We start from the raw sequence: 12,278 nt of genomic DNA on the forward strand, positions 1-12,278 counted from the left end.
GAACGCATTATAGATTGCGCATTAGTTGTTAGTATACACACTCTTTTATCCTGGCACATATTACAAGTCGACACGAAAAAGTCGCAAACGTACATTAACTGTTTCTTGTCTGGCTGAGCGTGTCACCAGGAATCCGCTTCTTCGCAAGACCAGCAAGTTCTTTTTCCTTAAAATGTTATAATTATCGAACGAGTATGTAGGCTATGAAGTAAGGCTTTGTGATGTCCAAAAAGTTAGAAACCTTTTGTTGCATATATGAGCAATTCGGCACTTTTCGAGAGTTTTCAAATCATCACAGCTCGGCTGGTTAGCATAATGCTTAGAAGGGTGACAAGTTGCCCATGTTAAGCAACAAAAAGGTTTTCTATTTTTTGCGATGGTAAGTTCAGTGATCCCGGTCTAACACGAGGACAACGGTAGCAGAAAGACAATGTAGAAAACTTACTACTTTATTATGTACTTACCCTTGTAGTACGACGACCTGTTATACACACATGTCTATCGTTCTCTTAATGTGTGTCATTATGCAGTTTCACTGATATTGTGCACAGTTACGTCCGTCACAGTTCTTTGCATCGAAGGGGCTAAAAAAAGATTTTCGGGAACATAAACGCCACATGCATACAATGCAGGATGGGAGAATGCGGTATTGTACCCAACGATAAGCAGCCCATATTTGACAGTCAGCCGTCGTCTATATTCCTTTCAAACCATTCTTTGATCTCCTCGTCTCATCTTTAAAAATAATGAATAGTTTCAGTAAGACTCCCCGTTTTCCGAAGTTCTTTAAAAAAGACTCTTTGCTATTGTGTGCTGGAGCTCGTGATGTCCATATAAAACTAAATATTTTCTGCTGCTGCTGTTGCTAGATCTCCGGATAGCTTGCGTGGTATGTTTACGTGAGATTGTAGAGTGTGACCCAGGAACAGGTTGACAAGCGAGCTGCTGCTTTTGGGAATCTGTTCAGCTAAAAAATGGTATTACACACACACAATGACAGATGGTGGGCTTGCCTGCACGTGGCAAGACTTATATTTCTCAGAAAGGTTTGGATTTTTCTATTTTTGTTGTATATATTCTTGCTAACGAAGCAGACAATGGAGGGGGAGAAACCGACGAAAGAAACGTGCGTGAGTATACTGATACAACCAATATCACTGCCATTTGTGCTGTTGTTATAGTGTGCAGATACCTGACATGGTTGGGCATCAAGACCAAAGTATTCAACGTCGGTAACTATCGTCGAAAGCTGCACGGCGCGAGCTTGCCACACACCTTCTTCGACCCACATAACCCCGTTGGTGAACAGCATCGCAAAGAAGCGGCAGCGGCGGCGCTTGAAGACATGCTTGGATGGTTCGACAAGGAGCAAGGAATCGTGGCATTATACGATGCGACCAACAGCACGTACCAACGACGCAAATGGTTGCATGACGAACTGACGAAGCAGGACATTTTGGTGCTGTTTATTGAATCGATCTGTCAGGATGAATCTCTGATTTTGGCCAACATTAAGGATGTCAAATTATCCTCACCCGATTACGTGAACATGGATCCCAATGCAGCTGCGGTTGACTTTAGAGCACGCATCGATCATTATCAAGAGCTATATCAGACAATCACGGAAGAGGACTTTACGTATATCAAACTGATCAATGTGGGCAGCCAAGTGATTATAAACATGATTCAGGGGTATCTGGAATCGCGCATCATATATTATTTAATGAACTTGCATATTGCGCCACGAAAGATCTATTTCAGTCGGGTAAGGTTTTCTCGAAACGCAGGTGGTTGTACAAGAAACGAAGCTTATTTTTATGTTTGTACGTGTGTGGCCTCTCCATAGCATGGCGAGTCAATGTACAACGTGAACGGGAAAATCGGTGGTGATTCTGAACTTTCGCCACGTGGCAGCCTGTACGCAACAAAGCTTCCTGCTCTGATACGCGAAAATCTGGGTGATCAAGGTCTGACGGTTTGGACGTCTACTATGAAGCGCACAATTCAAACAGGCGAGCTATTACCGTACCCTAAGCTTACGTGGAAAGCATTGGATGAACTGGATGCTGGCGTATGCGACGGAATGACCTATGAGGAAATCGAGGTAACCTTCGTTTTTGTTTGGGCGGCTACGCTTTTGTATTATTTGGACGAGGCACCAACAACTTTTGTTCTACAGGAAAAATATCCAGAGGATTTTGCGAATCGCGATGAAGATAAATTCAATTATAGATACAGAGGCGGCGAGGTAAGTACTCTCCTTTTGTTACATTATCGTAGAAGTATCCATTTAAGCTGATCAGCGAAATCTAATGCCGGAATAATACTTTTATAACTGCTGCTACAGTCTTACAGAGATGTCGTTCTGCGACTAGAACCTGTTATCATGGCTTTAGAAAGACATGAAAACATTTTGATCATCGGTCATCAGGCTATCTTGCGATGCATTTATGCATATTTTATGAATTACAACCACGAGGATCTGCCGTATATCAATATTCCACTGCACACTGTGATTGAGTTGACGCCGAAGGCTTATGGATGTGAAGAGAAACGCTTTAAAGGTACAAGAAAAGATTCCTCTGGCTTTGGATTGCAGGCTACATGAATACTGACTAAAAAAAACGTACAAATAAATAGTGGACATCGACGCCGTGGATACACATCGTCCAAAACCTCCCAAGGTTGTTCATCCAACACCCTCTGCAGCCCAGTCTACAGCTGGCAAGGCCAATGACGGCTTGACCCTAAAGTTACCTGTAGGCGCAAGTGGAGAGATCGTCAAAGATGCAATGTCACCGATTCTGCCCATATCACCTAAACTCCACCCCAGAAATGCTGCTGTCAAGGACGGTGGCAGGCCAGGCACAATAATCAAAAAGCCTCCTCCACCTACAAACCCAAATGCGGCTCCTATACAACCACCAAAGACGGAAGAAACAGAAATGGCGGCTTTGGATTTGGGAGATGCTGCCGTAACGGATCAAAAATGAGGGTAGAAAAGGGATATTTTATGCAGTTTTTCACAGCTAGCAAGTATTCTGCGGGCTTTTGAAATAAAAGTGAGAGACGCGCTTAAATGTGAAGTTGGGAGCTACATACACTCCTCTTTCTTTTTCTTTATTCCTCTTTGCGTTTCTATTATAACTGTTTATACTCAAGAATGACATGGACAGACATTTCTTCATCACCGCAACTTGTATTACAACATAGCAGCAATCGCCGCTCCTATGGATCTCCAGCAGTGACAACGACGACGACAGCAACAGCACATAGCGTGAACAGAAACAAGGACCGAAAACGTAAAGCAGAATCACCACTAACAGGACTTCAGGCTACAGTGGTAGCAAACAGCGGGTTGACCGACAAGCGACAACGAGCAACCAGTCTTGCTTCTGACGACGACCGTTCATTATCCAAGAATGGCGACAACAGCAACAGTACTAATGGTGGCAGCAGTAGTCGACGTCGGCAGCGCTCTTCAGAAAGCAATTTGCCACGCTGGCACAGTCAGTCATATTTGCTTTACCTGGCATTACGGCAACACCCGACCAAGTCATTACCTCGAACAGATCTCATTAAGGCTGCTTTGGCGCTGGATGAGAAAATAAGCAGTGAGCGCAATCTACCGAGAGTGTTTCGAGGCAAGGTAAACCCAAAGAAAAGTTGAAGGAGTCTTTATTCGAATTTTTCGGTTAGAATATGGATGGGGGTCTGGTTTAGTTTTTGTATAAGAGGCTGTAAGAGGTGATGCTAAAAGAAAACGCTCTTATATGAGCATACAACTATGGTGTAGACACCGTCAAATTCTGCATCGGCCATCCTAACGAACAACATCGACCGATATTTTGTCCCTTTCCGTCCACACGGCAGCCGCTGCATGCACTTCAAACTTGCATTTGATCCTGGCAATCTGAAGGATGCTGTGGAAGAGTACACCCAATGGGAAACGCGTCTTGCACAAGAAGAGTGGCCTCTGTATTTTGGCAAACAAAAACGGAAGCAAGATACACCATCATCATCATCAACGACAATAACAGCAAAACCATCTTCTACGGCGACGATGACTGAATTCGATGCGTTTCTATTATCAAAAAAGCAGCAACCGAGGAAAAATTATTTGTCGTTTGAAGATGTTGATTTATCTCAGGTGCCTAGGACATGGCACGATTTGATGCGCATCGTTGAAACTGAAACAGGTACAGCACCGCAAAATCATCAACAGGAGCAGCAGCAGCAACAAGAACAACAACAACACAAGCGGGAAGAACAACAGGAACCACGAGTGACTGTAGTTGCGACGCGACCTATACCAGGCAACACACCAGTGGGGTTTTACTTTGGCGTACCGATGACAACTGACGAGTTCGATTCGCTCAAAGATGGTGTTGGTCTTGCCACCGAGTACAGCATCATATACAAGAGCAAGACAGTGCTGGATCCCACAGACGAAAATGGTCGTCTTTACCGCAAAGATGTTATACTTTGTCCGTTCCACTACATGCGCAGTACAACGTCATTGGGAACCCCCAACATGTACATGTTGGAAGGGCCTTTATTGAATCAAATGGTTTGTTGGACCAGACGTGACATTGCTGAAGGTGAAGAGTTTGTATTACTGCGAAATAGCCTTCCTGACCATCATCACGTAGTGTAAATATAATATACATCCCACCCCAAAACCTTTCCTTATCCTACTACATTCCTTTTCTACCCTTCTTGCTGTTGCTATTCTTCTTTATATCATTGTTTTTCTTCTATATCAAAAGAGAGAGCCAAAAGTCACCCTCCTTCTCAATCTTCTTCTATATATATCAATGCTATTGTTGTTATCAAGTCAAGTACTAGCGCCAAGTATACATTTTTTTCCTCTTGTAAAACTTTCATCAAATATCTACCGCAAACAAATTTAACGGGTGCTGTTTTTATATCATCTTCATTAGTGTGTCGTATGTGAATATGCGGGCTGCATCAGGGATATCCATCGACAAGGTATTGTGGTGGAAGAGAACAGTGAACCATATTATGTAGTCAACAATCGAACTTGATGGTCCTACTGCACGATCCACGGGTGTCCATCAGCAACGTAAGCATATCCATAATGCTGTAATTGGGTCATCGGCATATTTGTCCTCTTTCGTTGCGAAAGATGCCATTTCACATGCATCAAGGCTCATATATATATAAGTTCATTATATTAGCGGAACTGCTTTATGCATCACACGATTTTGTTCTGTTTCCGTCTTTTCCAGCTCAGTGGTGCCCAGTTCAACGTGAAACCAAAACGATATGCGTGAAGCACTTATTGCAATATGTGCTGCCATTACGCTTTTTTACCTCATCTCGGCAAAAAGAGCGGGCAAACAAAGATTACGAGCATTACCTGCGGACAAGGAGCGCGTTATGCTTATCGGTTGCAGTTCAGGCATAGGCAGAGATCTTGCGCTCAAGTATGCTGCACGTGGCGCCAAACTTGCCCTGTTTGCACGGAGACAAGCACTCATTGATTCATTACGACAAGAATGTGAACAGGCTGGGTCGACTAATGTAGTTACCATTGCCGGGGACATTACTCAAACAAGTGATTTGGAACGCCTCGTGGAAGCGACAAAACGCACACTCGATGGAGTGGACACTGTGGTTTTCTGTGCCGGACTCATTTCTGTACGACCGTTCATGGATGCGAGTGGGATCAAAGTTGTTCATTCACAACAGTCACCGTCCTCAGGGCACTTTTCCGTCAAACTCCTACAAGATACATCATCGTCATCATCGTCAACAACAACATCTATAGACGAAGCCTTAGAACATATCACCGATGTAAACTATATGGCACCAGTCCGCCTTTGTCGGCTTGTGCTCCCCATGCTCATCGAAACATCTGTTGCGCCCAATATCATGATCATGTCATCGTTGGCAGGTAAAGTCGGTGCGCCTACTCGTGCCTTGTATGCTGGATCAAAGCATGCTCTTCATGGCTTCTTTGACTCGTTGCGGGTTGAAGTTGAGCGCTACAATGTCCACATCGGGATCATTTGCCCAGGAACGGTCGATACGGAACTACGAAATTCGGCTGTGGATATCGGCAAAGGTGATGGACAAGCCATAGCAGGATCGACACGCGGCAAGCTGTCTTCGAGTGCTGTCGCTCGCCGGACATTGGATGCGTCCGATCGCCGAGAAAGAGAAGTTTTTATACCTGCACTATTCGGCTACGTTGCTATCTGGGCCAAGCTGCTGGCGAGTAGATGGGTCGATTGGGCTGCCAAAAAGAAATACAGCTAGCTTACCATGTATGTGTCATACCATGACTACAGCAACAACAATAATAATAATGCTATAAGCATAGTTTACGAAAAAGTAAATCAAAAAAGTTGAAGTGAAAGCCTGGATGGACTCCTCATCCACCCCCATCTAAAGAATAACTCCTTATTTTAAGTTCCACCGAGTAATCAACAATTTATGCTCCTTTTCACTCTCTCGTTCACTCTCTCGTTTCTTTTTCGGTTTTCCTCTTCTTGCTTCCTCATACATGTACAAAGCTTTCTTTGCATTCTGCATACTATACGGGTGTTGTACTGAGTTAGCAGTAGTTGTACTCGCACAACAACAGCAGCAGCAGCAGCAGCAACCTACAAATGATCAGTCACCACACTCCACGACTACAGCAGCTATCAGCACACCAGAGCATACATCTGCAACAGCTTCAGCAACACCGACACCGACTCCTCTGACTTCTAGCAGTAGCGACGATGATGAACAGCACGGTTTCAATTCTTCACAATCGACTACAACAACCTCGGTATTGACGCATCTCTCGATGCCCTCACGTGCTGCTAGTTCTTCCACATTATCCAGTTTCCATCCGTCACCATCAGCACCGTATCCGGATGATTCTGTTGGCAAATATGGTCCATTGCATGTTTCTGGCGCAAACAGCCCCAGCATATTTTACCAGGGCATTGTTGCTCTGATCCTTCTCGTCTCTTCTACGTTTTTGCTCGTGTCAAAATTGTGATCTCTCTTTCTTTTTTTTAATCTAACCCTCAAACTCCCTTTTGGCATATTCTTCTTTCCCGCATTCAGAATCTTCCCCCCACCCCACGCAGCTCCTCTTCTTAGCATGTTCCGCATACGAAAGTATTGCAAGTTTCTTCCAACCCCTTTTCACTCTTCAGCTATGTAGCCAATATGTTGTCCAAATTCGTACACCCATCCACACGCACATCATATCAAATATGTAGTAGTAATAGTAGCACGTTGTTCAATTTGCTTTTCTTTTTGAGTAACGCGCATTACATGAATGAAGGTTATATAATGAAACATATTGAATTAGAGATAAAGAACGTAATATATGTACAAGCAAAGGTAAACATAATAAATACACCACAGTCAGTCGCAAGGTATGCCTCTGTAATTGTTATTGATACTGTTGCTGCTGTTGCCGATATACTGACGGGGAACACATCAATGCTTCGACGTAGGTTCGAAACTTGATCACCTCATGCAGTAGATATTGCATTTTACGCTCCCAGTTGTCGAGTGCCTTGGATTTTTTCAAGTCGCGGTCCTTGTTGTTATACCCTGCGAACTATAGGCAGAATTCAGCAAAGGTTAACAAAAACACTGTATGTGGTTGTTGAAAGCGGTACAAGAAAATAACAAGAAGATGTACCCTTTTGTATATGCTTTCTCGCACTGCTCGATGATCTTTGATCTCTTGTTGCAAGAATGCGATATGCTTCTTCAACACAATCGTTTTTTCTGTTTCGGACAGCTGACTGGCTATCATAGACGGTGAAGGCGGCGTCCAGTCCGATATCACAATGTCGATAGAACAATCAATATTGGTGTTGCTGCTGTTGTCGGCACCACTGCTATCATTATTACTGTCGCTATTGTTATACACGAATGAATTGCCTATGTTGCTACTATGCCACCAGCCGTAGTCAAGATTGCAAATTGCGCCCGGCATCGCCTCTTTGCTTAGCAATGCGGCCCAATAATTGCAACAAGTCACCCAAGCTACCGTCGATTCCGCGTCCACTGATTCAAACAGCCAAACCGCTCCATCAGCAGTCTGTAAGCTAAAAACATGGCGTCGTCCGCCATGCCAGCCCGGTGGTGGCAGAGTATTTGCAATCGAGTGTTTCAGATCAATTGTTTGTACTAGCGCAGCGCGACGATCCTTTTCGGTCCTTTTGGCACTGTTATTGTTGTTGTTGCTGCTGCTGCCAGTGCTAGCGCACAGTATATTCTGCTACAATTCAGGAACGAGTCAGCAAACTAATAATACATGCACATCCTCCCGCATTTTTGTTTTTTGATTGTTGTTTGTTTGCTTGCTTTTATTTTATTTCGTTTTGTTTTTGCATTGTTATCCAAAATAAAATAGCAGCTCTGATGGTCTTACCTCGCGCTCATAATAAGAATCGTGAATAGTGTGAGAGTAGCCACCCCATATACTTTTTCGCTTTTGCTCCTTTGCGGTTGCAGAAGAAGACGGCGGTGGTCGACATAGATCGGCTTTCCCTCCATGCACAACGAGAAAACAAGGTTGCCAAGCTCGGTGTCGCGCTTTTTTTGTCGCGTGTTCCATGATGTGTTTCTGCATAACAATCCCTTCCTTGCGCATTCTAATATTGGGGGAACCAGTAGAGGAGGTGGTGATGTTCGTTGCTTCACAACCTCTGTTATCAAGGGCATATATCGATGGGTCGGTAGGTGAATGCGACAGCCTTCTTTTCTGTTTCAGCAAAGAAATGTCGTCAAGAGCACCAGATAACCCTGCCAAGGGTAACAGCAGTGATTGGCCTCGACGACGTCGCAGTAGGGCTTTATTGCTGCTGCTGCTGTCAATGTTATTACTTGATGGGGATGCTGTGTTTCTGTCCGTCTGATCGTGGGTTGATGCTGATGCTCGTTTCATTCGGTTGTTTTGGATGATTTGGTTTCCTTTGACAGATATGTAAAGATCCTATAAAGAGATACCGTCATCAGGGCATAATCCCTGAGTTACATACTGTTTCTATAACTTTTTAATCCAAAGCTGCTTTAATATAACCAACCTTCAAAAGATTCTCCATGTCTTCTGACCATGATCGCTGCTCATCGATCAATCCAAATCGAGTGTTATTGGTACTGCTGTTTTGCTGCTCGGTATCGTTATTGCTGTTGTCAATCTCATTATTGTTACTGACTACCCAGTTCTGTTTACTGGATGATGGCTGCTGTCTGTGTGCTTCATTATGTGTAGTGAGGGTTCCAGGTGACGGTATGCTATTAACGCTTTTTGAACTCATGCTTCTGCGTATCATCCAGCGAGAAGAGCCGTTTGAGGCTGACGTTAATGCAGAAAGCACGCTTTCGCTGAGTGATAAAAGCGTCCGTCGACGAGCTGCTTTATTATTACCATTGTCGTTTGTGAAAGAGGAGGAGGAGGAGTTATCGTTTGTGATAGCAACAGCACCAGTGACAGAATTTCGTATCGTAGGCTTCTCGGGGGTTGTCATCGTCATCACGTCGCGAATGGTTGTCATTGTGTTAGTGATAAATTTTGCTCGCGACATTTTCTTGTGATTATCGTGTACGCCGTGTAGATCCGTGTTTAAAAGTACCAAGGCCATTGCTACTGCGTGTATAACATCTAGCGTATTCGCGATGGTTATTTTGGTTGAACATGGTTATGTCAAATGTAGTCACAGATGACCATTCAAGTGTTAATCACATTCAAACATGAAAGTGGGTCAGAATGAACTAACCTGAGCTTTGCATAATTGTAGATGGATTACATTCCAAGTACCGACATGCAAATGCCTCCAAGATACGGTCAATTTGCTGAGCCTCTGCCTTGAAATATACTTTGCTGCAAAGTTTTCGAAATGATTCATCAATTCTTTGATTTGTAAAGTCGAGATAACTCATGTACTGGCGCAAAACATGGCATCTGAAACGGTCACTTATGAAAGAATAGAAAGCAAGAAGGAGAAAAATGACGATTAAGACTGATGCCTCTTTTTTAAATTGGGGTCTTCGCAATGAAAATTAAAAACACATATCCGGAAATGAAATTGGAGAAGAGGAGGATGCACGTACTTTGTTCCTAGCCATTCAGCTATCCGTTCGCGCTCGCACACCCCTACATCTTCGTTCCAGAGTCGCTCGGCTGTTAGTTTGATATACTCAACTGCTTCCTCTTTTTGACTCTTATCAACGTTGTCGTCGGTATTGTTCTTGGGCATATTGTTAACACTGTTTCCTTCATTATTCTGATATTCCTTTTGCTGACAAGAAAGGTGGGTGATGTCGACCCTGCTATCTGAACAATTTACAGCTGACGGGTAAATTACTGAAGAGGAGCGTGAAGGTCGGCGCTCATGAGGGGCATCCCGATTGGCAATTGCTTGCTGTTTCTGGGTAATAGCTTCGTCGTTTGTATTGGTTTGTTGAGACAGATCTAGCTGTTGCTGCTGTGGTTGTTTTCCATCGATACAGCACACCAATGAAAGCTTACTGCTGCACATTGATAATCGAGCATGGCCTCTGCTGTGTGGTAGCTCGGCAAGAGAGAGTCCATCTTCATCGTCGTTATGAGAGAATGTGTTGTAGATGGAGTTGACTGTCGTGCTCGATCGACTTGCAGCCCTACTGGCAATACTGCTGCTCTGAGACTCGCGCTTTTTAACTCGCGGCAGCTGATGTTGCTGCGCTGTAGTATCAATATTAAGAAGTGCATCATGCGTGTGACATTGTATTTTTGAGGATAGGCTGCTGACGTGATCGATCTTGTTTTCGTGAAAATCTGTTTCTGAGACTGACGTAGCATTAGCCCCCTTTTCGTTGGCTTTCGTAAGCAGCCTGCTGTAACTGCTGCTCAATTCTGAACCTGCACTTTCGCGTTGCGGGTCATGGTTCGCGTGTGCTGATATCATTGGAGGAGCGACGGTAATATGTAGATCGTCATTGTTGTCATCATTGAAAAGAGTGTGCGTTTGGAGGTGGTTTTCTTCGCGTCCGACATAGGCGTCGTTATTGTTATTGCAATTGTTACTGATGATGCTATGTCGCTGTTGCTCGTTGGAAGATTTACCGGCATAACTAAAAACGCACTCGACATCATTATTCCTCGTTTTTGACTTTTTATTCCACCGTAAGCTCTTTGTATGTCCGAGAAAAGGGTATGATTGTTATTTCTTGTTAGCACCAAGACCGATACATAAACTCTAACACTAGGCTCTGGTGACCCATCTTACCGGTCGGAGTCGTCGGATCAGCATGCTCAAAGACTGAAACGTGCATGTTTGTGGAATAAGGGGTGTGTGTTAGACTTTTTTTGGATTCTGGATTGAGAAAGCTAGAGAGGACATGTCATGCCAAACAACCCTACCCTTGTCAAAGAATTTCTCCTTCGTGCGGCACTAGTGGTATTACTAGTTGTAGTTGTTTCTTTAGCTTGTTGGTCAAGATTCCATGCTGTTAATGGACGTGGTAGCGATAAAGGCCGTTGCTTCTTTTTGTTTGAGGTAGTAGTAGAAGAAATGAATGTTGGTAAACGGCCATCGGCTTCTTCGGTGATGATATCTCCAGCGTTCCGGGGGTCTTCTTCCGCTAAATCTTATATAACATAAATCAGATGGGTTCTTTTTTGTCAACACATTGGTAGTAGTAATGTTTTATGCCATTACCACGTAATTCTTCATTGAGGCATTGGTCTAGTGATATTCCAGTCATTTGTCGTGAATTTGAAGATGACAATCGGCTGTTGTGATCGTTGTTGTTATTCTGCATATTGAACGATGTAAACATAAAGTGTCATTAGAGGGTATAATAAAGAAGAGCGAAAAGAGTATTGCAGTGGCTACTCTGTGAAACCGAGAACAGGAAAGCTAAACAAGAACGAAGAAAGAAAGAGAGTGAAGAGTAGATTTTAAGGAGTAGAGGTGAAAAAGAGATACAAATTCGAATCGAATGACGGCACTTTTTGGGAGGGCCAAAAAAAGGTAGACAATTAGGTTTAGACATGTTTGTGTGGGTGATATGCGAGTATGTAAGTGTGTGTGTGTGTGTTGGGCACCTGTGCGCAAATGAACTGATCTTCACGTAATATTTGCTCCTCTTCTTCCGGAAAGCGTGCCTTGTCCAAAAAGAGGAAAATGCTTCTGCGGTGCAGGGTTTTGACTTCTGTGCATCTTTATTTATTATTCCCTCGAAGAAATATTAACTCTCGTAGAAATCAATACGAGCAGGGCTACCAACCTTTCGGGGTACAGGAGGGGGAA

General features: G+C 43.7%; 5 protein-coding genes across 5 annotated transcripts; 4 read left to right on the forward strand and 1 right to left on the reverse strand.

Annotated features, from left to right (window-relative positions):
* Positions 1-671: 671 nt before the first annotated feature.
* Positions 672-2,993, forward strand: BDB00DRAFT_901582 (6-phosphofructo-2-kinase-domain-containing protein; the record flags this gene model as incomplete). Its single annotated transcript, XM_053128553.1, has 7 exons — positions 672-889; positions 1,001-1,046; positions 1,182-1,765; positions 1,847-2,071; positions 2,180-2,248; positions 2,348-2,564; positions 2,641-2,993. The coding sequence occupies exons 2-7, from the start codon at positions 1,001-1,003 to the stop codon at positions 2,991-2,993; spliced, it is 1,494 nt and encodes a 497-aa protein (XP_052981240.1). The 5' UTR covers positions 672-889.
* Positions 2,994-3,496: 503 nt separating this feature from the next.
* BDB00DRAFT_731474 (uncharacterized protein) lies at positions 3,497-4,615 on the forward strand (the record flags this gene model as incomplete). The annotated part of the gene is made up of 2 exons (XM_053118323.1): positions 3,497-3,649; positions 3,797-4,615. Coding segments are annotated over 2 exons (972 nt in total), but the record flags the coding sequence as incomplete, so codon positions are not given.
* A 352-nt stretch (positions 4,616-4,967) lies between these two features.
* Positions 4,968-6,409, forward strand: BDB00DRAFT_281133 (uncharacterized protein). The gene is made up of 2 exons (XM_053116774.1): positions 4,968-5,086; positions 5,189-6,409. Exon 2 carries the CDS (start codon positions 5,290-5,292, stop codon positions 6,283-6,285), a length of 996 nt encoding a protein of 331 aa, XP_052981242.1. The 5' UTR covers positions 4,968-5,086; positions 5,189-5,289; the 3' UTR covers positions 6,286-6,409.
* BDB00DRAFT_281085 (uncharacterized protein) lies at positions 6,409-7,267 on the forward strand. The gene has a single exon (XM_053116773.1). The coding sequence runs from the start codon at positions 6,533-6,535 to the stop codon at positions 7,016-7,018; it is 486 nt and encodes a 161-aa protein (XP_052981243.1). The 5' UTR covers positions 6,409-6,532; the 3' UTR covers positions 7,019-7,267.
* A 1-nt stretch (position 7,268) lies between these two features.
* BDB00DRAFT_281281 (uncharacterized protein) lies at positions 7,269-10,073 on the reverse strand. Its single transcript, XM_053116775.1, has 4 exons — positions 9,792-10,073; positions 9,069-9,646; positions 8,414-8,977; positions 7,269-8,260 (listed from the first exon to the last, which is right to left on the reverse strand). Exons 1-4 carry the CDS (start codon positions 9,922-9,924, stop codon positions 7,592-7,594), a joined length of 1,944 nt encoding a protein of 647 aa, XP_052981244.1. The 5' UTR covers positions 9,925-10,073; the 3' UTR covers positions 7,269-7,591.
* Positions 10,074-12,278: the final 2,205 nt, after the last annotated feature.

Source organism: Zychaea mexicana (genome assembly GCF_025766255.1).
Source record: "Zychaea mexicana strain RSA 1403 chromosome Unknown BDB00scaffold_24, whole genome shotgun sequence".
Classification (NCBI taxonomy): domain Eukaryota; kingdom Fungi; phylum Mucoromycota; class Mucoromycetes; order Mucorales; family Lichtheimiaceae; genus Zychaea; species Zychaea mexicana.

Bases quoted from the DNA above. Each gene is read 5' to 3' on its own strand.
- BDB00DRAFT_281281 (XM_053116775.1), bottom strand. From the start codon at position 9,924: ATGAGTTATCTCGACTTTACAAATCAAAGAATTGATGAATCATTTCGA. The intron at 9,647-9,791 runs GTAATCCATCTA...CGAATACGCTAG, and splicing joins TGCATGTCGGTACTTGGAAT to ATGTTATACACGCAGTAGCA. The intron at 8,261-8,413 runs GTAAGACCATCA...CCTGAATTGTAG, and splicing joins ATTCTTATTATGAGCGCGAG to CAGAATATACTGTGCGCTAG.
- BDB00DRAFT_281133 (XM_053116774.1), top strand. From the start codon at position 5,290: ATGCGTGAAGCACTTATTGCAATATGTGCTGCCATTACGCTTTTTTAC.
- BDB00DRAFT_281085 (XM_053116773.1), top strand. From the start codon at position 6,533: ATGTACAAAGCTTTCTTTGCATTCTGCATACTATACGGGTGTTGTACT.